Genomic DNA, 24,004 nt, shown 5'->3' on the forward strand with positions numbered 1-24,004 from the left:
TCCTCAGAATCGAACTCTGGGCCTACGCCAGACAAGCTTGCGGCATGCTTTACAATAGATATTTGCAGACAGATTGGCAAGAACGTGATTATGTTAACGATGTAAAGAAAACTTGTCATGAAATAACAAGCGAAAAGCAAGTTGGTATTTAAAAACAGACTAAAAGCGGTATTTTGTTGCGATAAATCAACTACTTTTACTAATGTTAAATGCTAAATATGATGGGAACATCAAGACGCTGCAAGCTTAACAATGTACGCATGTTAGTAAAACACAGACATTGTGTGTAAGCCCGGTAATTGTAGCCCTGAGCAGATGACAAATTTATTAATTAAATACGTATTTTGCTATGCCTGTTTCGAATATATCGTGGCTAATACCTTTAATATTCTATACTTCCGCATCTTTTCGCGTGATGTCACATCACTCCGAGCAATCTACTTGTTACTCCAACCGTCTATTGTCACTGCTACTGCAGCGCCATCTGTAATGCGGAGCACAAACTAAATGGAACACTAGTGCTCTCAGGAGGCGACTCCGTAACTAAGTTTGGCTCATGAGAAGTGCGTTTGTGTTAACGTGAATATACGCGTTGTACATCTGTTTGTGATATGGCGACAGTTCGGAGGATGGCTAGTGCCCGACGCAAGTGGAAAAGTAGTGACATTCATATTTGAGTTTCATTGACATACTTTTTAAATCAGTACAAATGCAGTGTAGTGGTTTAGCGTATCGAAAAGTGTACAGCATGACGCAGGGAGCTGATTCCTTTGGTGAGAGGAAGAAGAAGCCCGAGAAAGAGGCAATACACTCGGGACATTTTATGGTATCAGATTTTGAGGCTGAAGCACAAGATGACGAATTCAATGTGGCAGTCGCGTTGCCTGAGGAAGAAAACAAAACGGTTGCTGTTGCCATTAGCATTTCTAATACTGAGACATTCATCAGTGCAAATCGCCAAGAAAAAACGCAACAAGTTTCCATCGAGACATCGTTAGCAAAGCTGTTTCAATGCATGTCCCTAGCGTATAGGTGAGTATTTAAGTCATTTCTCCTTAGAATTACGCATAGAAGTTCTGCTAGTCATTTTGTTGTGTGTCTTGAATGCTGTAATTTGAAGCAACTTTCCTGTACGGCTTGGTAGTTGCTTCCTGGTGTTTGCTTCACATGTTCTAAACGCTAGTCGCAGCTGACAAACACAACAAATACTGACGAATTTACCGTATCAGTGCAGCATCTCAGTAATTTGATGTTCATGAAATGATACTGTAAACAATGAAGATGTTTGTTTTCTTCCAAAATTGTCGTTCTTAATGACCAAAACACTGTTTAAAACGCTGATATGAAGGTTTTAGCCCTTACATCTCTCTGAGATAATCACGTTTGTATTGTACACGAATTGTAGGATATGAAAAAATACGATTTACTTCAAATACGGGACAAATTGTTGCCTGTAACCTGTGTTGATTCTTTGTGATAGTGACACAAAAGTTACAAGCATTTTTTAACCCAATCAGTTAAAACAACAGTAAAAAGTTCTCTGATCGTGTAACACTAATAAATAAAATAAACAAAACTGTGTTTCATTTTCAGAGCTACATTTAAAAAAGTAAAACCGCGAATCCTTTGTTTTCCAAGTTGTTTGTTTACATGCATACACAGTGTGTGAAAGAGCTTTAATTGCATTCCTGTAGAAAATGACACTATAGATTTCTTTCAACATCATTATATCTACATGTAGTGCATTACATAAAGTGTGTTTCGTTTTTATGTGAAAGAGAGATGCATCAAAATCCAACAGTCACAGCATATGAACATGCATATCGTTCCGAGACATTAACCATAGCTTCATTTTTTAAATTATAAACAGGCACTTAGCATTTGCCTGTATCTGTATAGAATCACCATAGTACTAAAATAATTGATTATTAACTTTATATGCTTCTCCTTGTCAGTAATGCTGTCCATCATTGCATATCTGTACATAAGACCTCAGAGATCCGATATGCTTGAAGTAACTAGGGAACTTGCTTCATCATAAAATTCATGAAAGAATACAGACCTTATGCCCAGCAACACTTGCCTGAACTTACTCTCTCGCTGAATGAGTAATCAGTATTGCTCTGTTAGTTCCCATTATAATTGATATTATGTACACACCACTGCAAATTTTAGAGAGATCCAACCAAAAAAGAGGTTTAGGTTTTAAGGATGTTGACTTTGCTTCTATTATTTTATAGACTGTAGCATCTTAGCAGGATTCCTTGTGTAATCTGCTATTTTCTGTTACATTTTTAATAATAACAATTCTCCTATGCCGTTGATTATATAATTTTAAAACTTAAGGAGCGATATGGCTTGTATGGTGCATGAACACTTATTTTGAAATATTTATGTAATGTCAAATAGTTCTTGGAGCCTCTCCAGCTCTTAATTATAAATTAGTAATATTCCCTCTGTTGTTCCTTTATAAATTTTTAAAATTATTTTTGTGACATTTGGCTGAAGGCCATACAGCCATCTCCCAGTGTTTTGGAGTTTTATAGATTAACATTGCATTTATCAAAGAATTTCATAATTACTTTTAAAACTACTATATCATTTGATGAAGTAAAGTTAATATAGTAGTTGACAGTGGTTGAAGACATAGGATTAGTTCTATGAAATCGATTTGCTGGTTTGCATACTGTTTATGTTAAAAAAATATGTGATTGATATCCTCTTTTCTTATTCCATCGTATTCACAGAAAGGATTAGGCCTATATCGAATTTGCATCCAGTGTAGATGACTAGGAAATGGTTCAAGATTAAATTCTTGCGTATTATGAATGTTATGATTTTTTTATTTGCCTTAGTTATGTGGAAGCAGGAAATATGGGAATGATGGAAGAGACGTTTGGCTGTGTTTGACCATAATATTTTCTCTTTGATGTGCATTGATAATGAGTATTTTTCTTCTCATTCACACTTTATCCTTCTGTGTAGTGTAGTTTTCAGATGTGATAATGGAATTTTATTTTAAAAGTGCCATACAGCAGACAGGAGTATTAAAGTTCTTAAATAAATGTAAATGAGAACAGTTGACAACAACAGAGAAAAAAAAACTCCATGCTTATTTGAAAATGTTGTAGTGTAGGCTAGTATCAATGTGAATTTACAGCTACTTCCATGAAAAAGAACACACAGACCTAGTCATAAACTGCTTCTTGTGTCGGATAGACTTATTCATTGAACATTGATACATCTATACTACTAACAGACTATATCAAAGTGTGATCCGTTTACATTTATGTATGTGATACATAACTATTATTGTATCTGATAATTTTCAACTATTATTATTATTATTCTGTATTTAGCTTTCTGATTTAGAGGCTTCACTACTGCTTTAATATGGTTGTGATATTGATGTAACTGGCAGCTGCCTATCAGATATGAACAAATTTCACAGAAATATGTCTTTTTATAATAGTGAAGGAGACGACTTCTATCAGCTTTTGTACTTTCTCCTGTATTCATTAACATAAAAGTTGACGGATTTACTCATTTTCTTGAAGCTAATCCTTATGAAGCTCTCATATTTTCTGCCAGATTTAATGTCGCCCATGGATTTTTGTCGTGCTTGTGTACGCTGCATTTTTCTTTCCAACAACACTTCGATCATCATGGTACGCTGGTATGAAAGACGTAGGTTTAATTGTTTTGGTAGGCTACTTGCCTCTCCTGCTCTTCTCAAAACCCAATTCCCAAGTAAATCGCAAATATATTACAGAAGCTGGAATTATCACAATTAAAGTGACTTGTTGACAGTATTGCCAGATAGGACTAAATGTTGAGTGCAGGCTTAGAGTTAATGCAATTGAAATACTGACACTCTAGGTGAACTGAACCTACTGATACCAGATTACCAGATCTTGGTTTCGTCCTACAGTGTGACAACATGACGTGTGATATACCTGCTGAAACAAATAAAAAAAAGAACAGAATATTGACAATATTTATTTTGTCTCTTTATTAGTATTTGAATTATGGTTGTGGTTACAGACTGATCTGTACATAGCCCAAAGTCTTGGTAAGCACAGAAGATGACAGAATAGTGGAAGAAGCCAACAAATGTGAATACAAAATCTTACAGTGGTGAGACACCTTAGTGAGTGACAGTTCGGCTGTAAGTTGGCAAAGTGGTATCAAACACTTTAATTAATCTGCCAATCCTACCTGTCACCATTGTATGATATCTGCAGTATTATATCATGAGCTCAGATGATTGCTATATTTTAGGTAACCTCACTCACATTTTGAAGAAATAAAGCAGGGCTGTTTCACTCCTAGAATAGTTAGTTTTACAGATACCTGCCCTGCCCCCTCCCCCCATCACAAACACACACACACACACACACACACACAAAAAAAAAAAAACTCGTGCCCCAATTTACACTGCCAATCAGTTTGTTATCACAACTGAGACTTCGTATTCACATTCGTCGGCTCTGCCAACATTTAACCTTACTATGAGCCTCCACCGTGACGTATACCTTTTTCTGTGCTTCAGATCAGAGTATCACCATAACCACCATTTCAAAAAATGTTACGTATGCAAAAAAATATATAAGATGAGTTCTGTGTAATATATCGCTTGTGAACATTTTCAGTTTCGTAATGTGACCTATGTAAATACTGAGCATAAACTGTTGATTTTCATGGTCATTGGCAACAGAAGCGTAGGAAGTATGTCACACTCTTTAATGAGCATAATATCATTCTTTTGTAAATAACAACAGTATGAAAGAATAGATGCTACTGACCACATAAAGGAGCTGTTGAGTGATAGACACACACATTGATAAAGACCGCTAGATACTTCTCAGCTGCTGGACTAAGCTCTTCTTCAGATGTAGACACCGCAATTTTCACACAATCTCTCTCTCTCTCTCTCTCTCTCTCTCTCTCTCTCTCTCTCTCTCTCTCTCTCTCTCTCTCCCTCTCTCCCTCCACCCACACCCACCCACACACACACACACACACACACACACACACACACACACACACACACACGCGCAAATATAAAGTGCATGTGCCCAGAACTTGGCCATTGTTGGCGCCTGCTGCTAAGGCCCAACTGCAGTCACAGTGTGTAAATAAGTTGTGTGAAAGTGAATGAATGGTTGGTCTTTTCTTTGTCCAATTCTGTCTGATGAGTGACGATTTATTCCCACATAAGTTAGTATGTAATATATTGAATTCTGAATTATCAGACAATTTGTTGGTACACAACAGACATTATGGGTTTAGAAATTAATTTTTTGAGTTAAAATTTATCAGTGCTTATTGGCTTTGTGTATCCACCTAATATGACAATTTAAATGTAGCTTTAGTTTGAGGTAGGGCTTGTTGATAGTTAGTGTACCAGCATAGTACATTTAAACACATATATATTATGTGAAAAACGAAGAATGCAATTTTTTTTTTTCAGAAAAGATTTCAAAGATTAATGTACTTTGATTACCAGCGATGTAACTTACCCCGGTTTCTGAAAAATGTTCACAGCTGTAGAAGTGTGATTTTAATTGTCTGCCATATTGGCATGAAGTATAGAGTTTTATGTAAGTCCTGAAACAAACTATAAGTAATTTCTGTAGTATTTTGTAATTATTTGTGGTTGTAACTTATGATTAATGAAATTTGCCATTAAATACTAGAGTTATTTGTATTTTATCTATATTGTTTATGATATTGCACATATATATGTTGTAATACTAGATTACATACATAGGGTTTCGTATAATATCAGTTTATATCCTTTCAACTGGTAAGGAACTTGGAGCAGACGTCACCATTAATATGTTTCAGTTTGCGCCCATCAAAAGTATAAAAAATTATGTTATTGTAATGTGGAATTCACTTGTCAACTGTTAACATGAAAGTTAAAACTCTATCCATTGGAGAGGGGGGGAGGGGGCAGATACCTGGGGAAAGGGGCATTTACCCATTCGGAAAACAACAGAACACATCATTAATTTCCAAGGTATAGTTTATCATCACACCCTTTATCCTGCCTCTTGTCAGAGAGACGGAGGGGGCGGGGGATATTATGTCTCCATGTGTAACTGTCAGACAACAAGTTCTCAAGTGCTCTAGAGTTTGTATATATGAAAAATTACACGTGGTTGAGATACTTCATCATATTCCTTAATAAATGACTGGGTTGGAGAAAGACAGTTTCATACCATCTCCTTAAGGGCTTATTCTAGTCAAGCATTTCAGTGTCTAGATAAGCCTGATGTTAATTTTAGGTTTAACTGTTGCCACATTGTGAACAGCTGCGTATTTGCTTCTCTTGGTGCCTCTGAAATCAGATTATACAGTAATGGAGCTTGTTAAAAAATTTTATTACGCTGCTGTAAGTCATTGAAAGCAGGACTTTCTCTATTTCTTTTTGAGAAAAGTTTAACACTATGGTTTGTCATTGACTTTGATATCTTGAGAGTTAGCTCAGCTGATCTATTTGGAAACTTTTTCTCAAGTGTAGTAAATTCTCAATATTCTTCAGTGTACCACTGTTTTGGTTGAGGTATACTATTTGCAGCACATGTCTATTATTATGTTGTTAATGATCAATGCAGGAGTAGTGAAATGACGAATTCGGGCTGTCGGTAGCATCACTCCTTGTGGAAAGTGTGAAGTACTTATGCTAAGGACCTACCACCTTCACAATCTTAGTTCCTGCTAAGGACCTACCACCTTCACAATCTTAGTTCCTTATTTTAGTCCCTTTTCCTGTAAAGCAGTGTAGCAAAAGTTTTTAATTTAAACACTACCATTGAATCATTATCTCATGAGCATGTCAAATTCTTTTTACCAACTAAATTCATCTAATAACTCTTTCGCTATCACAATACCAACCAGTGGTTTGTAGTTAAGTTTTATAATGTAGACTAATACAGTGTCTCGTGATCTGCAGGAATCATGATGGGCAGAGAAATCTTAGTAATCATTATTTTGCTAGCCAATGGAGAAGAGGAAGAGTTATAAAATTCCTGAGCAATGGACCTTGCTCTAATCACCACCACCGTCTTTGTCATCATCCATTTGACATACACTGTTGGATAAAGGCTTATCTAGGCTTTTCCAAGTGCCACACTCATCAGCTACAGACATCAATTTCACTCCTGTGTTTTTTATTCCACCCACTCACCTTCCATTGGGTCCTTACATGGGCTTTTCTTATCGTCTAGAATCCAACAAACAACTTCCTTTGTCCAATTACCATCTTTTTATCTTGCTACATGTCCCCACCACCATTTAATTCTCATTTTGGTCATAATTAAAGCTTTTATTGAAAGCTAATTCAGATATATTCATTTAATGCATATTCCTTCCTTATTTTCCTGGTTTAAGGAACTCAAAAACTTGCTCTGAAATTACTGGGAACAGTTTTGCTGGTATGAAATCTTGTGTGATTGATCTTAATTTTTGAATTTCTCACAGTGCTGGTGACGTGTAATAGAAACTGTAGCCTTGCCAGAGGATGGATCAGTACTTTGTTTCTCAAGTACAGGGGCTGTCTCTGCAAATTTGATAGAACCTGAATCAAAAGTTTTCTGAAAACCTATAATTTGTAGATGATATGATTATTCACATTCATTAATCTGTTCTGCAGTTTCATTCATGACTTGTGAAGGGTGCACTGAGATTAGCCAGTTAGGCTTGTAGTTTTTTTCTTTCATTATCTCCTTTCTTATGAAGTGTCCACAGCTCATAGTCTTGCGGTTGCATTCACGCTTCCCACACGTGGGGTCCCATGTTCGATTCCCAGCGGGATCAGGTAGATTTCCTGCCTCGAGATGACTGGGTGTTGTTGTGTCGTCTGCATCATCATCATTCATCCTCATTACGGTCGGAGGAAGGCAGTGGCAAACCACCTCAACTAGGACCTTCCCTAGTACGGCGGTGCTGGTCTCCCGCTCGTCCCCTACACTCCTCGGAGTATAGGACATCATCATCATCATCATCTTCTTCTTCTTGTGAAGTAGAAGAACTCCACTATCATTATAGTTTTGAGGTATTGTTATCCTCCACATACATTGTGAACAGAATTTTGCAAGTTTCTTTTGTATTAGTATGCCTTCAGCTGAATCATCATTATATCAAAGCACTTATCTGTCTTCATATTCTGAGTTACTTTATACACCACATCTGGCATTATTTCCAGAACGTTGTTATTTTCTGTACTGACTGTCTGCACTTGTGATCCGCCTCTGGAACTATACAGACCCTTAAAGAAATACTCAATGGTTGTCCAGTTTTTCTGCATTGTTAATTATCATGACACCTAACACTTGAAGGTATGTGGTATCTACTCAATGTAACTTTCTGTTTTTTTTTTCCATACTCTTATTGTTTTGAATCATTTCTATTGCCATCCACATTTTCATTGCATCTCCTCACATGCTCTCAAAGGTAATTCCAAATAGTTTTGTTTAATCTAGCTTATTCTGTCATGTTCTTATTATTGTTTACTTGAAACTTTCACCTTCCCTTAAATAGTTGTTTTGTTCCATTTGACATTTTTTCTTCTTTGGCTTTTTTCCTATCTGCATCCTTTGCTAGTAGAATAAATACTTTGTTAAATAATTGCTCTGAAAGGGGAAGGCTTGCATAATCTATTTTTTTTTTTAAGTTTCTGAATTGGTTGCTTAATTTAGTTGATAATTTTTCATAATGTATGTTTATTACTTAAAGTCTCATGAATCTGCCACGAAGTTTAAAATGGCATATGCACCACTGCAGAGCGAAAGATTCAGTCTGCTCTAGTTTTGTTTCTATTCTATTTTATTCAGGACTTCACATCTCATGTAATTTCTTTAATATTTGATAAAGCATAATCAGTTTCAACTTTAGTTTAATTTGGTTCTTGTCAGGCCTATTTTGTGTTAACCTTCTTGCAGCAAGAAAATTTTAAGAACTAACATATTGTTCTCAGCAAGTTCTACTGATATATAGTGTTTATCATTGATTGTATGAAATTTGTAATCAAAAGACCCTGCTTCAGTGTTGTTTTAAATGCCAAACTTGTTGTCAGAGTCTCTTGGAGTAAGGGCAGCTGACGCTGTTGATTGTGATTTGTCCAATGGATGGGATGTCAGGCTTTCTCGGTTCCATCTTTCTCATCTTCAACATCACAAACACAATAAGAAGCTCTATGCATAACCGTAACGACCCCCTACACTTAATACACAACACACACAATTTGCGAAGATGGAAAATCTTTTTGATATATGCAAGTAGACCTTCACATCAGATTTTTCCAGCCAACATTGCCATACGTCATTACTTGTTATATTGAAATTTGAGCTGCCTGCTTCAAAACCGAATGAACAACAGTGACAACTGATAAGTCTTCGTGTTTAATGACCTCTATTTTGTGCCATTTCCAACAGATTGCGTGTACCAGGATAACGTTTTGTATGTGTATCTGGTTACATTTTGTTTTCGCAGCTAGATTTTCCAACTTTTACAGCTTTTTATATTATCTGCAAGCCATCACGCAATACAAGGTGGAGGATACTTTCTTCTTGAAGTAGATTCACTGTCCCATATTACACAGGGAACAAGTGATGGATTTAGTACCTCTGTGTGCCTTCTAAACAATCTTAACTTAATCTCATAATCCGTAAATGGGTTCTACACTTTCAGTACCACAACTATTGGACATTCCATTTATATTAGTTGTCTAAATTTACTCAACAAAATTTTTTGGGAACTACATTGCATTTGTACTGGGAGGAGGAGGAGATTAGTGTTTAACGTCCCGTCGACAACGAGGTCATTAAAGACGGAGCACAAGCTCGGGTGAGGGAAGGATGGGGAAGGAAATCGGCCATGCCCTTTCAAAGGAACCATCCCGGCATTTGCCTGAAGCAATTTAGGGAAATCACGGAAAACCTAAATCAGGATGGCCGGAGACGGGATTGAACCGTCGTCCTCCCGAATGCGAGTCCAGTGTGCTGCATTTGTGCTGGGGATTCCCATTCAAGTTATTGGGTGTTTCTCTTACCCCTTCATATGAGCTGCACCTACCAGTTAAGATTCTAGTAGGATTTCTCTTATGTCTCTTCATAGAGCCTCCAAATGCGAGTAGTCCTTTAGCATACTTCATACTACGCTCATGTGTATGGATTAGTTAACAGATTCACTATAGTTTTTCATAAGCCTTCCAACAGATGTAAGTGTAACATTATATTTTCCTAAACCTGTATTGACAGGTTCATCCATTTCACATCATTCCATAATATAGCAACTATATATTTAAACCATATGACAGACTCCAGAAGTTTACCACTTACCTTGTAATCAGATACTATTGGATTCATTCTCATTTTTATTTTGCTTTCACTTACATTTAAAGAGAATCACCATTCATTACAACAGGTGGAAATGCAGTGTCTTTTTTTGAGAAAAACATCACTATAGTCGGAATGAAATTTTCACTCTCCAGGGGAGTGTGCACTAATATGAAATTTCCTGGCAGATTAAAAGTGTGTGCTTAACTTAGAGTCTCTACCTTCCAGACTTCACAGAAGCTCTCCTGCGAACCTTGCAGAACTAGCACTCTTGGTAGAAATGATATTGCAGAGACATGGCATAGCCACAGCCTTGGGGCTGTTTGGAAGGTAGGAGACGAGGTACTGTTGCAATTGACAGAATTGAAGCTGTGAGGCCAGGTTGTGAGTTGTGCTTGGGTAGCTTAGATGGTAGAGCACTTTCCACTTTCCTGCGAAAGGCAAAGGTCATGAGTCTTGGTCTGGCCCACAGCTTTAATCTGCCCTGAAGTTTCATCACCATAGTCTTGCAGCCCCCCCCCCCCCCCTGATATAATAGCCCATGCCAGTGGATGGTTTTGTTAATTATTTCAAAATGTATTTGTTTTGTCTGCTCTACCAATCCAGTCATCCATGCTCCTGTTACTGCTGTCCATTGGTGTCAAAAAAAGACTTCACATTGTGTTGTTGGCTGAGCAGTAACACAGTGGCACCAAGCAGGCACTTGGACTATGATTGGCTCCTTAGTTTATATGTCACAGTGTTACCAATTTCGCATAATGCAAGGTACCAAAAAATTCTGCAATATGAGAAAACCGTTATGGATATTTTTTGAAGTTCACCTGTACTTTGTTGGTACCATAAACATTAACTGCTTCATAATTGTTGCTATTAAGAATCTCGGTACAAAGGCTATAAGGGGCAATGCTGCGCTACAACTATGCATTTGCAACTATGTGTATCATATCGGTTATCTAGTAGTTCTGGATTCAGTGCTCAGTAACCCTAGGATTTTGCCCTGGAACTTGGCATGATTTTTGATTCCGGTAATATCTTGAGTATGAACAAATAAAAGATCGCATCTTGACGTGTATTACATGTTTTGCTGCGGATATCACTCAGCAGTTGACTGGATAAGGTGATGCAAAATATTTATTTCTCCCATATACATCTCATGTAATGATGATAAAATAAAATTTGAGTTTGCACAGAAGCATTCCAACCGTCACTGGCCCCTTACACCATATGCAACTGGAATGGGACAAAGAGGACCCTGTGTCACACATCAAGTGTTGTCATGTAAGGTACAGATGTAGATTTAGGTGAGGACAATGGAACAGGTATACAGATTCTAACGCTCAAGTTAAGCAAAACGCTGATGATCTATTACTACTTGTCTGTGGGAAGGGCGGCGGCGGCGACGACGACGACGACAAGTTGCTCCTTTAGTGGGAGCTGTTTGCCCTCAACGTTATTCATTGTGCATCTTGAACAGTGAGACAGAAAGACAGTGTTAAAACAAGAGATCCAGCCTCTGTTGGTGAAGAGAATTTAGTTTCTCTTGGGATTAGTGCGTCTATGGATTCCTTCTTCTGTGTTCATACTTTTCTTGATTACCTGGTACAAATCAAGAAATTGAATTCTTTGGGAATACCCCATGTCTTAAGACTGGAACAGGTGACCTAATAGTGTTCATTAGCCACGACTGCCCGTCCCCTCAGTAAGTCTGTCTCGCATGCCAAAAGCTTCGTAAAAGGTAAAGAAATTGTATTTTATGTTTATTATGATCCCACTGATGGACTTGACAATATCTGGGTATTTTGGTCGTATCACTGTCGTCGTGGAAAACCACGATCTGTGTGGGGAGAACGACGGTCGTTTTATCCAGCGCCGGGAGGGGGGGGGGGATAAACACAGTAGGCAACCACACCGTAGTCAATCATAGACGAATGCTCTCCGAGAGTTTGTCAAACTTTACAAAGAAGACCCATCACTCTCATGAGTACACTTCTTTGTTCCGCTCCGAACTGTGCTCCTATTATCTGCTAGGTACTGAATTGGGGGAAATTTTACAGTTTTGTTACGTACATCTTGAGGATTGTTTCCGTTTTCGTTACAAACACAAGTATATAAAAAGGTCTGAAAAATAAATGTAACACTATTCTTGCATAAACTTTCGACTTTGCCTTACTAAACTGGTCGTATAAAACTGCCTGTCCTACTGCGGGCTCTTCTTCAGAAGAAGTTAGTGCCTGTACATGCCTTGATGAGGCTAAGGTGTTTGGTACTGTAGAGGTAGGGTTCTTCGACAAGGAAGCAGCGTATCGAGGTGTAATTACTGTACACATAGCCTGAGGTTTTCAGTCTTGGTTCCAGCTACTTCCCTCGTTGTTGTACCCACTCAACCCCAATGTTTTATTGGACAACTGTAATCAATCTATAATGTTCACAAATCGGTTCCGACTTATGAAAAGACGATTCCTACAACGAGGCCATAGCCGATTCTGATTTCCTGCCTGTCCCTGTCTCCACTGAACTCGGCGGCGATGGAACTTTACGTCATATTGTCTCGGATGGGGTGACTTCCACCCTCTCTTTCTTTGCTAGAAAACTAGTTGACGTACTCAACGAAAATTGTATAACTAACATCGCAGGCTCTTCAGGAATTTTATGAAGGATTACCTTGATGATGTATACTAGCTGTGACAGAAAAAAAGACATTGTTACCTCAGCAATATGTTACTTAAGAAATCGTTTGCGTTCCCACAGTTTCGAAGTTTCGACGGATGTAAATTAAGATAGTTGTATAAGCGTGGTACTCTGGAGTGAAGCTCACTGTGTTGAATCCATCTTTTGAAGCAGCGAGGAATAAAGAGGTTTGTCTCGTCAACGTCATGGTCATTGGACACATGAAGATTTTCCATGGCTTTCTAAATTACTGTGTACAAATGGCGGCTTGTAATCCAATAAGTGTCCCGTCCCTTGTTATTTCGTAGACTTATAGCAAAACCAAACAACACTGGCCTCTGCATTTGGGGTTCGTTCAAGAAGAGGTCGAACAGTACTTCAGAAGCGCTGATCTTATGAAGCACATACCGTATATTTGGCAGGAAAAACATCGGAAGAGAAATAAACGTTTCGAGACGCGCTTTGCTTACCAGAGGCTTCTGCTGATGTTTTTCCGTTAGGCCTTCGCTGCAACTAGACGTTTCTGGCCGCCCCAAAATAGCTACTTCGTAGGCGGTCGACGGCTTTTTTCCAGGCGGAACTTCAAACCAAACTTGGTACCAACGAGCAGTAGCTAGCAGAAGTCTGGTACAAGGCGCCAATGCAACTGTCATCGAGTTTTATGAATCGGATTCTGGCTACAGTTAAATAGCGATGTCAGGAGCACAGGTTATTCGGAACTCGTTTGTTTACTGATAAGTGCTTCTTTAGGTGCAGCAGCTGTTTAATCATGACAAGTCAGGAGCCGCGTTATCAGAGAGGGCGTCAGGGAAGGAAACTATTATTTCCAATCAATATTACTTATGCAAATTATTGTTCTTTTGATTTAGTGGGAGTTATTTTTTTATTAAAATCTGTCGGGTTTCTTTTTTGATGTCATCTTAATAGTAACGATTAAATAACACTTAATTTTTAGTGGTGCACTTTCCTACCACAGCAACAAGAAAGTTCCATACGGGACGCTCCTCCTTGCACAATCAAGGAATTGTTGCTATTGGTAAATTGAGACTCTAATTCAGCTTCAGGTGTACTATTTATCGGTGACGTGTGAAAAGTTTTTTCGGATCGGGACTCGAACCCAGATTCACCGCTTTACGCGAGTGGTCACCTTGACGGCTTCGGCTGTCCGAGAACGCCTCCAGGATCGATCCAAACTTCCATGTGTCTACTTGTCCCCCCCCCCCCCCCCCCCCCCCACACACACACACAGTGATTCCCGACAGAGAGGGACAACCGATGTGATCGTCAACAGAGACATTGTACAAAAACATAGTATCATGTCATTGTTGGGGATATATACCTGTAATAGCTTTTAATATTAGCTGATATACTACTAATCACTTGGAATATTTCGCTGGCTACTTTAAAAAGATTGAAACCGATTTGATTGCAAGATGGACCTCTCGTGGTGCGGTTTTTGTGACATGTTTTTGCACAGCGGGACTAGATTAGCTTGTGTAAGAAGGGACTGTATGTCGAGAATTGTGTCTGCCCTTTGGATAAAGGTTTTTTACGAATGTATTTTGCCACGGATAATTCATGAATTTTGTAGGAGGGACAAAGAAATGCAGGACCGCGAAACGCGCTCTAAGATGTCAAGAACCGGTGAGTTGACAGCGCCAAGAACACATGTGGATTACCGTCGAAGCACTGGTGACCGTAAGCCTTTGTGGCCAACATTACGATTGAGGTAGAAGGGACAGTCAAATGAAAACGAGACAGATGCGGAAAAAATAAGTAAACTGTTACATCAAAAGTAATCGGCGTAACTGGTTATACATTTAACACACTATGAGACAAGACGTTCAGTGCCTTCACGGAAAAATGTTAGCGATTGGCCAGGGAACCATGATTGTACCCAGACGTGCACCTCTTCGTCCGACTCTCATCGACGGCGACGAATGTCTTACTTCGTGAGTCCCAAAATTAGGAAATCCCATGGGGAGATATCGGGATCGTGTGGATGATGTGTAAGGGCTTCCCAGCGTCACACCTCCAGCGTAGTCGAAACTCTAAACAAACTTGGCAACATGTAGGCAGGCATTGTGCTGTCCAACAACATTCCTGGGCGTTTGGACTTCAATTTTTGCACAGACGGGCCCACATTTTACCAATGCTGTTTCGACTACGCTGCAGAAATTTAACGGGTGAGTCCGTACGCATCATCTATACAATCCCAATCTCTCCCCATGCGATTTCCCTATTTTCGCAGCCCTGCAGAAAGTCATTCGTGGTTATTGATTTGCTTCAGACGAAGAGGTGCACTTCTGGGTACAGTCATGGTTCGGTTGGCAGCCGCAAACATTTTTCCAAGAAGAAACTGACCGTCTCGTCTATGGCGACTACTTTTGAAATAGTAAATAGTTTACTCACTTTTTTTTCCATCTGCCTCGTTTTCATTTGACTGTCACTTGTAGTAAGGACTTGGGGGAAAGAAGATTGTGGTATAAAACCAATAGTTGTTCGGTGAAACAAATTTTAGATCACACTGCTATCGATGAACGAAATGTTTGTTGGTGCTTCAGACATATCGTCTGAAACTCTGTTATACAGGTTGTTTATAAATGAATATCGGGGGTTTTAACGATTTATAATATTTATTATATTAAACTTACAGTTATAAATGATATTTCAAATGAAAGAGCAACTCAAACAGTTTTACCAAGAACCTTATCAATGTTCAATGTAAACACCATTTGTCACACGGCACCATCAAGTCTATACCCAAGCGCTGGATAGGCCACAAGGAACCCAATGAAGAGCTTGCTTTGCATGGCCTCCACATTTACCGGACCTAATGCAATGCGATTTTTTTTTCCTTTGGGGCTTCATCAAGGATCGTGTGTACGTGCCTCCTCTACCAGCAGACCACCCTGAATTAAGAAACCGGATTGAAGCAGCTATTGCTACAATCACTGTAGACACACTTATCGACGTTTGGGAAGAACTCTGCTATAGACTTGATGTGTGCCGTGTGACAAATGATGCTCACATTGAACATTTATAAGGTTCTTGTTAAAACTGTTTGAGTTGGTCTTTCATTTGACATATCATTTATAACTGTAAGTTTAATATAATAAGTATTATAAAGCGTTAAAACCACGATATTCATTTATACCCTGTATTTCCTCAATGGAGTACAGTACGAAATGTTGTTTGGACGGGCTAGTATTCGTGTTTGTGTGGTACCGTTCGTAGTGGATAATGTTTAAATAAGGTCAACTGTACATTGAAACATACAGAGCAGCTTTTTGCTGGTGGTATGCAAAGAATCGCACAGCGGCGTCGCAGTGTTCGAATTTTACACTGCCTGACAAAAAAAGTAACGCACCCAGAAGACAGGGTCGTATCACTGTAATTTCGTGCACCTAAACACCGTCGGTTGGTAGGTAAATGATTAGAGTTGCACTACTCTGTGACAGGTGGTTAGTGTTGTCCATGTCTAGTGTTGTTGCCAAGTCTTGTCGAGTATATAGGGGGCGTGAAGAACATCAGAAGTCGAGTGATCACTGTGAAGCACACGGAGATGTCGCGTACTTCTGTGAGACAGCGTTGTCGGCACCTGACAAAATTTGAAAGGCACGTCGTTGTGGGTCTGCATATGGCCGTCTGCTCGAATCGTGCAGCATCCACATTTGTAGGGCATTCGTATGTGGCCCCCCTGCGGGTTCGGGGGTTAGAATAGGCCCGCGGTATTCCTGCCTGTCGTAAGAGGCGACTAAAAGGAGTCTCACATGTTTTGGCCTTCTGTGATGGTCCCCTCTCGGGTTTGACCTCCATCTTTCTAAATTATTCCGAAGAGCGAGCCAATTGGGGAAGGGCGCCTTACATGGTGCACTGTATCCGTCGTGCAATTAGACCTTTAGCCGTCTTTCTCGTCGTTGCAATGGTGTCCCGCTCGTTTTCGATCTCTTGGGCGATTACCACACTGCACTCTGCAGTGTTTCTTTTAACTGCGACGACGACCTTGGCCATTTTTGCACCTAAGATCCAGCACGGTAGCCAGTCCGTTGTGGTGGGGCCGCCATGTACCCTCTTGGTTGTAGCCCCCTGACAACACAGGGATCGCTCTACTGATGCCTGCGCCGTTAACTCCCCACGTATGCCAAGGAGTAGATGCCTATCCTCCTGGGGTATCAGGACTCCCGGCAACGGCCATCCTGCCAGGTGGCCTTTGCTGTGGCTGGGTGGCGCCCGTGGGGAGGGCCCTTGGTCGGAGTAGGTGGCATCAGGGCGGATGACCCGCAATGAAGCGTGGTACATCATCTCTCGCTGGCGGCCAGCCGCCAGCAGTCTCTAAGCGTTCTCGGGCTCAATTTAATGCTCAGAAGTACGATCCGAAAACGTTCCCCTCCCTGGCCACGCCGTGGGAAGAGCGTAAGTCCCAGGATGGAGGTAACAGTTATTCGCCCCGATTCTTAGTTTGCACGAGAGCTGATGGGGAGTCTTTTCTCTCCACAAAGCCTCAGTTCTTCGTCGAGCATTTAGAGGACAAGTTTGGGGAGGTGGAGGGCTTGTCTAAAATGCGCTCTGGCTCAGTACTGATACAAACGGCATCCTCCGCCCAGTCACGCAGGTTACTTGCTTGTGACAAGTTGGGGGATGTTAACGTTACTATTACTCCACATAAGAGTTTAAATATGGTCCAGGGTGTTATTTTCCATAGGGACCTCCTTTTGCAGTCTGATGACGAGCTGCGCGCCAACTTAGAACGTAGAGGTGTTCATTTCGTCCGGCGCGTTCATCGGGGTCCGAGGGACAATCAGGTTGCTACCGGTGCCTTCATCTTGGCCTTCGAGGGTGATACGTTACCGGAAAAGGTCAAGGTGATGGTCTACCGATGTGACGTCAAGCCCTATATCCCTCCCCCGATGCGGTGCTTCAAGTGCTGGAAGTTCGGCCATATGTCTTCCCGCTGCACTTCCAGCCTTCCACCGGAGGGTAATGTCGCGCAGCATGTCCTGGCTGCGCTGATAGCCCAATTGCCGCCACCTTTCTTATTACTGGGCGACTTTAACGCCCATAACCCTCTGTGGGGTGGGTCAGTGGCAACAGGTCGAGGCGCCACCGTTGAGCATTTATTGTCGCAGCTCGATCTCTCGATTTTGAATGATGGTGCCTCCACACACTTCAGTGTGGCGCATGGCACCTACTCCGCCATTGACCTTTCAATCTGTAGCCCTAGCCTCTTACCATCTGTCCACTGGAGTGTGCATGACGACCTGTGTGGTAGTGACCACTTTCCGATTTTTCTGTCACTACCACAGCGTCACTCTTCTGGGCGCCCTAGCAGATGGGCTATGAATAAGACTGACTGGGACTTGTTCTCCTCCACTCCCGCTATTGAGCCTCTCTCAACTGATGCCATTGATGCGGTGGTTACATCGGTCACCGCCGGCATCGTCACTGCCGCCGAGTCTGCCATTCCCCGTTCTTCTGGGTCCCCTCGGCGGAGGGCTGTGCCTTGGTGGTCGCCTGAGATCGCTGAAGCGATTAAAGATCGCCGGCGGGCGCTCCAGCGTCACAAGCGACATCCCTCCATGGACCACCTTATCGCCTTCAAACGGCTGCGTGCGCGGGCCCGCCTCCTTATCCGCCAAGGCAAGAAGGAGTGCTGGGAGCGGTATGTGTCCACCATTGGACTCCATGTCACTCCATCGCAGGTCTGGGCCAAGATTCGACGGGTCTTCGGCTATCGGACCCCTGCCAGCGTCCCTGCGCTCTCACTGAATGGAGCAGTTTGTACTGACTCCGACGTCATTGCAAACAGCTTAGCAGAGCATTTTGCTAGGAGTTCCGCTTCTGCGAATTACCCCCAGGCCTTCCGCTCCATTAAAGAGCAGATGGAACGTCGGAGCCTTTCTTTTCGCACCAACGCTTCTGAACCCTACAACGCTCCATTCAGTTAGTGGGAATTTCAGAGTGCCCTTGCCGCTTGCCCTGATACCGCTCCCGGGCCAGATCGCATCCACTGTCAGATGCTGAAACACCTTTCAGTGGACTGCAAGCGACGCCTCCTCGACCTTTACAACCGTCTCTGGGTCGAGGGTGAGTTTCCGTCGCAATGGCGGGAAAGTATTGTCATCCCCATTTTGAAACCTGGAAAGAACCCTCTGGAGGTGGACATCTACCGTCCCATTAGTCTCACCAACGTTCTTTGCAAGTTGCTTGAACGGATGGTGAGCCGGCGCTTAAATTGGGTGCTGGAGTCTCGGGGCCTTCTGGCTCCGTCTCAGGGTGGGTTCCGTAAAGGCCGCTCCGCCACCGACAATCTGGTGAGCCTTGAGTCGGCCATCCGTACAGCCTTTGCCCGCCGTCAGCACCTGGTCGCTGTCTTTTTCGACATGCGGAAGGCGTACGATACGACATGGCGTCATCACATCCTTTCTACGCTTCATGGATGGGGTCTTCGGGGCCCTCTGCCGATCTTTATCAGAAATTTTCTGTCGTATCGTACCTTCCGCGTGCAAGTCGCGGCCTCGTATAGTTCCTCCCTCGTCCAGGAGAACGGGGTACCCCAGGGCTCTGTCCTCAGTGTCTGCCTGTTTTTAATTGCAATAAACGGTCTCGCTGCGGCAGTAGGAAATTCTGTCTCCGCTTCCCTGTATGCTGACGACTTCTGTCTTTACTATAGTTCTATTAGCATTGCAGCAGCTGAACGTCAGCTACAGGGCGCAATCCGCAAGGCGCAGTCTTGGGCTGTAGCGCGTGGTTTTCAGTTTTCGGCTGCCAAGACCCGCGTTATGCATTTCTGCCGGCGCCGAACGGTCCATCCTGAGCCGCGGCTTGCCGACGAACTTCTTGCTGTGGTGGAGACCCACAGGTTTTTGGGTGTCCTTTTTGATGCCCGGTTGACTTGGCTGCCTCATATCCGGCAGCTTAAACAAGCGTGTTGGCGGCATCTCAACGCCCTGCGTTGTTTGAGCCACACCCGCTGGGGCGCCGACCGATCTACCCTGTTGCGGCTCTACCAGGCGTTAATCCAGTCTCGCCTGGATTATGGGTGCCTAGCTTATGGCTCAGCATCCCCATCTGCGTTGCGGGTGCTGGACCCAATTCTCCACAGCGGGATACGCCTTGCCACTGGTGCTTTCCGCACCAGCCCTGTGGACAGCGTCCTAGTGGAGGCAGGTGTACCTCCACTGCGGTTCCGACGCCAACGTTTGCTGGCCGCCTATGCTGCCCATGTTTTTAGCTTGCCCGGGCATCCAAATTATCGTGTCCTGTTCCCGCAGTCAGTCGTCCATCTGCCAGACCGTCGGCCCCGGTCGGGTTGTCCGATCGCCGTACGCATCAAGGAGCTTCTCTGCGGGCTTGGGTTTTTCCCAGTTCCACCTCCTTTCCGGGCGCCTCTGCGTACACCCCCGTGGTGTGTTCCTCGCCCTTGCCTTCGGCTCGACTTGGCACAGGGCTCGAAGGACTCGGTCCCTCCAGAGGCCTTCCGCCGCCGCTTTTATTCCATCCTGGCCACGTATCAGGGCTCTGGAATTGTTTACACCGACGGTTCGATGGTTGCTGGTCGTGTCGGGTATGCGCTAACTCTAGGGGACCATTCCGAGCAACGGTCCTTGGCGGCTGGCTGCAGCATTTACACTGCTGAGCTAGTCGCCATCTTTCGTGCCCTAGAGTATATCCGCTCCTGCTCAGGTGAGTCCTTCGTTATCTGTAGCGATTCCCTGAGCGGTTTACGAGCTCTCGACCAGTGTTTTCCTCGTTCTCGTCTGGTGATGGCTATCCATGAGTCCCTGCATACTCTTGCGCGTTGCGGCCGCTCTGTGGTCTTTGTGTGGACCCCCGGTCATGTCGGTATCCCGGGCAATGAACATGTTGACCGCCTGGCGAAAGAGGCCACGAGTAAACAGTCTCTGGACGTTGGCCTCCCAGAGACTGATTTGCGGGCAGTCCTCCGCCGAAAAGTTTTTGCGCTTTGGGACGCTGAATAGCGCAATCGGATCATGCCCAATAAACTCCGTGCCATCGAGGAGACGACGACTGTGTGGCGGTCATCCCTGCGAGCCAACCGCAGGGACTCCGTCGTCCTTTGTCGGCTCCGCATTGGCCACTCCCACCTGACACACAGTTATTTACTGCGCCGGGAGGACCCTCCTGTATGTCGCTGCGGGGCGGCTTTGACAGTGGCCCACATTTTGTTGGCCTGCCCCCTTTTAGCTGTGGTCAGGCAGACATTTGCGCTGCCTGATACGCTCCCTGCCCTCTTATGTGATGACCCTGGTATGGCTGACTTAGTTTTCCGTTTTATTCGGGCAGGGGGTTTTTATTATTTACTCTGAGTGTTTGTTTTGTTCTTTTGTGTTGATTCTGGCCATTGGCCTACGATTTTACGCTGAGTTTTTAATGTGTTCTCGGTGGTTGGCTTTTCCTTTTTATCTCTATGGTCGGCCAACCACTGTCACACTCTGTGTGATTTTAATTTGTTTCGTCTGATCTCTGTAGGAGTATTTCTTGTCCTGTGTCGTCTGACGTCTTTCCTGTTGTTCGTTTTTTATTCTCTTTGGGTGGTTTCCCTTTTTTTTGGAAAAAGGGACCGATGACCTTCGCAGTCTGGTCCCTTTAATCCCCCCCAAACCAACCAACCAACCATTCGTATGTGGCAGTGGCCCGATGTTAGCCCGCACAGGAATGTGAGGGGAAACATTCTCGTCGTCAAGGTTCCAGTCGCATTGTGTTTTAAATGCCATCGAATACGTGTGGGACGAAGTAAGGAGACTATTGCACCATGTCCACGTATGACCATAAAGCAATAAATGATTTCCCTTCGTGGATGACCTCTGTCATTTAGAAGCTTTTGAAAGAAGCTTCCTCCATTTGACTGTAAACCGTTTATTTCACACAGTCATGATTTCGGCTTTATAGGCATTTTCAAGCTGAAGTTGAAATGTCACAAAATGTGCGACATGCCTAAGTGACACGTCATCGTCGAAACAATGTATCTGGTTCATAAGACCAGACATATACATGGTGTGCATAAAGTTGGGGAACACTTTCAATTATTTATTGCACAAAAAGTAAACATTGCACAGATGTAATACATATTGCATTTTGAAGAGAAATTCTGAAAGTGTTTTTGCAAACATTCGATTTGCGAACCGTGAGTGACCCGGCAGACGTCAATACGGCATATCCCTCGTACGCGCTCCACATTCAGTTCACTCACACTGGGACGTCCGCTTCTCTTTGCCGGGCACAAGCAACCCGTCGTAACGAATTTGTTGTGCCAGTGGTAAATGGCCTTCCTTGTTGGTGGCTTCTTATCGTAATTGGTTCTAAACATCCGTTGAACAGCTGTAGCACACTTGTTTTTGTTGAACTCCAACACAGAAAGCTCGTTCCGCACCTTGAACTCGCCACGTTTGCGACCAGCGCTGACTATCGGCAAATTACCAAACTACGCTGTGGCGGTAGACATGAAAAAAAAAAAAAATCCGGGTTTCTCTTCAATATGACATATGTATGATATCTGTACAGTGTTTGGTTCTTGTGCAGTAAGTAATTGAAAGTGTTCCCGGACTTTATGTACACCCTGTATTATTTCGACGATGACATGTCATTCAGACATGTCGGGCATTTTGTGACATTTCAACTTGTACTTGAGAATGGCTGTAAAGCCGAGATCATGACTATGTGAAATAAACGCCAAATGGCGGAAATTAAAATTTAAAAAAAAAAAAACTCTAGTTATCAAGGCGGTGATGGAGGTACGGAACTCCTAACCAACCTTGTGGCCAGCGTTGGAACACGTTGCAGAGCATGCATTGCAGCCCGTGGTGATCAGACACCCTATTAGGAACTGTGTACTGCCTTTTTAGCATCCAGGAGACACTCATGAATGACGGTGACTTCGTTGTAATTATTATCTTTGAATAAAAGCGTCATTTCTATTACTCTATTACATTCTGTTCTGTACTGTACCGTAGCAGTCCTATGTATGGTCCGACTTCCATTGAACTATGTTACATTGGTATTGAGACATCAGGCGAAAGTTACTTTTGTCCCTAAATTTTGCATACCGGTGCACACTGATGTGACAAAAAGTTATGGTACAGCGATTACACATATACAGACGGCGGCACTATCGCGTACACAAGGTATAAAAGGGTAGCGCATTGGCGGAGCTGTCGTTTACGCTCAGGTGATTTATGTGAAAAGGTTTACGTCGTGGTTACGGTCGCACGACAGGAATGAAGACTTTGAACACAGAATGGAGTTGGAGCTAGACGTGTGGGACAGTAGATTTCGCAACTCGTTAGGGAATTCAATATTCCGAGATCCATAGTGTGAAGAGTGTGCCGAGAGTACCAAATTTCAGGCATCACGGAAACCGCAGCGGCCGACGGCCTTCACTTAACGATCGAGAGCAGCAGCGTTTGTGTGCAGTTGTCACTGCTAATAGCCAAGCAACATTGCGTTAAATAACCTCTGAAATCAATGTGGGACGTACGACGAACGCATCCGTTAGAAAAGTGCGGTGAAATTGGACTTTTATGGGCTATGGAAGCAGACGAACGACGCGAGTGTCTTTGCTAACAGTACGACATCGCCTCTCCTGATCTCGAGACCATAGCGTTGGCTCCTAGACGACTGTAACACCGTGGCCTGGTCAGACGAGTGCCGATTTCAGTTGGTAAGAGCTGACAATAGGGTTCGAGTGTGGCGTAGATACCACGAAGACATGGGCTCAAGTTGTCAACTAGGCACTGTGAGCCGATGGTGCCTTCGTAATGGAATGGGTTAAGGTCCTCTGGTCAAACTGAACCGATCATTGGATGGAAATGATTGTATTCAGCTACTTGGAGACCATTTGCAGCCATTCATGGACTTCATGTTCTCAAACAACGATGGAATTTTTGTGGATGACAAGGCGCCGTGTGACCGGGCCTCAATTGCTCGCAATTAGTTTGAATAACATTCTGGACAATTCGAGCGAATGATTTGGC

The 24,004-nt window shown here is 42.8% G+C and overlaps 1 protein-coding gene across 1 annotated transcript in view; it reads left to right on the top strand.

The window, feature by feature from the left end:
* The first annotated feature begins 562 nt into the window (after positions 1 to 562).
* LOC126189517 (MLX-interacting protein) overlaps positions 563 to 24,004 on the top strand; it is a 401,730-nt gene continuing 378,288 nt past the window's right edge. Inside the window, exon 1 of the mRNA XM_049930949.1 lies at positions 563 to 1,032. Coding sequence (XP_049786906.1) covers positions 710 to 1,032 — 323 coding nt within the window. The 5' untranslated portion in view covers positions 563 to 709. The remainder of the gene's footprint in view (positions 1,033 to 24,004) is intronic.

The sequence above is a fragment of the Schistocerca cancellata genome, chromosome 1 (genome assembly GCF_023864275.1).
Source record: "Schistocerca cancellata isolate TAMUIC-IGC-003103 chromosome 1, iqSchCanc2.1, whole genome shotgun sequence".
Lineage (NCBI taxonomy): Eukaryota > Metazoa > Arthropoda > Insecta > Orthoptera > Acrididae > Schistocerca > Schistocerca cancellata.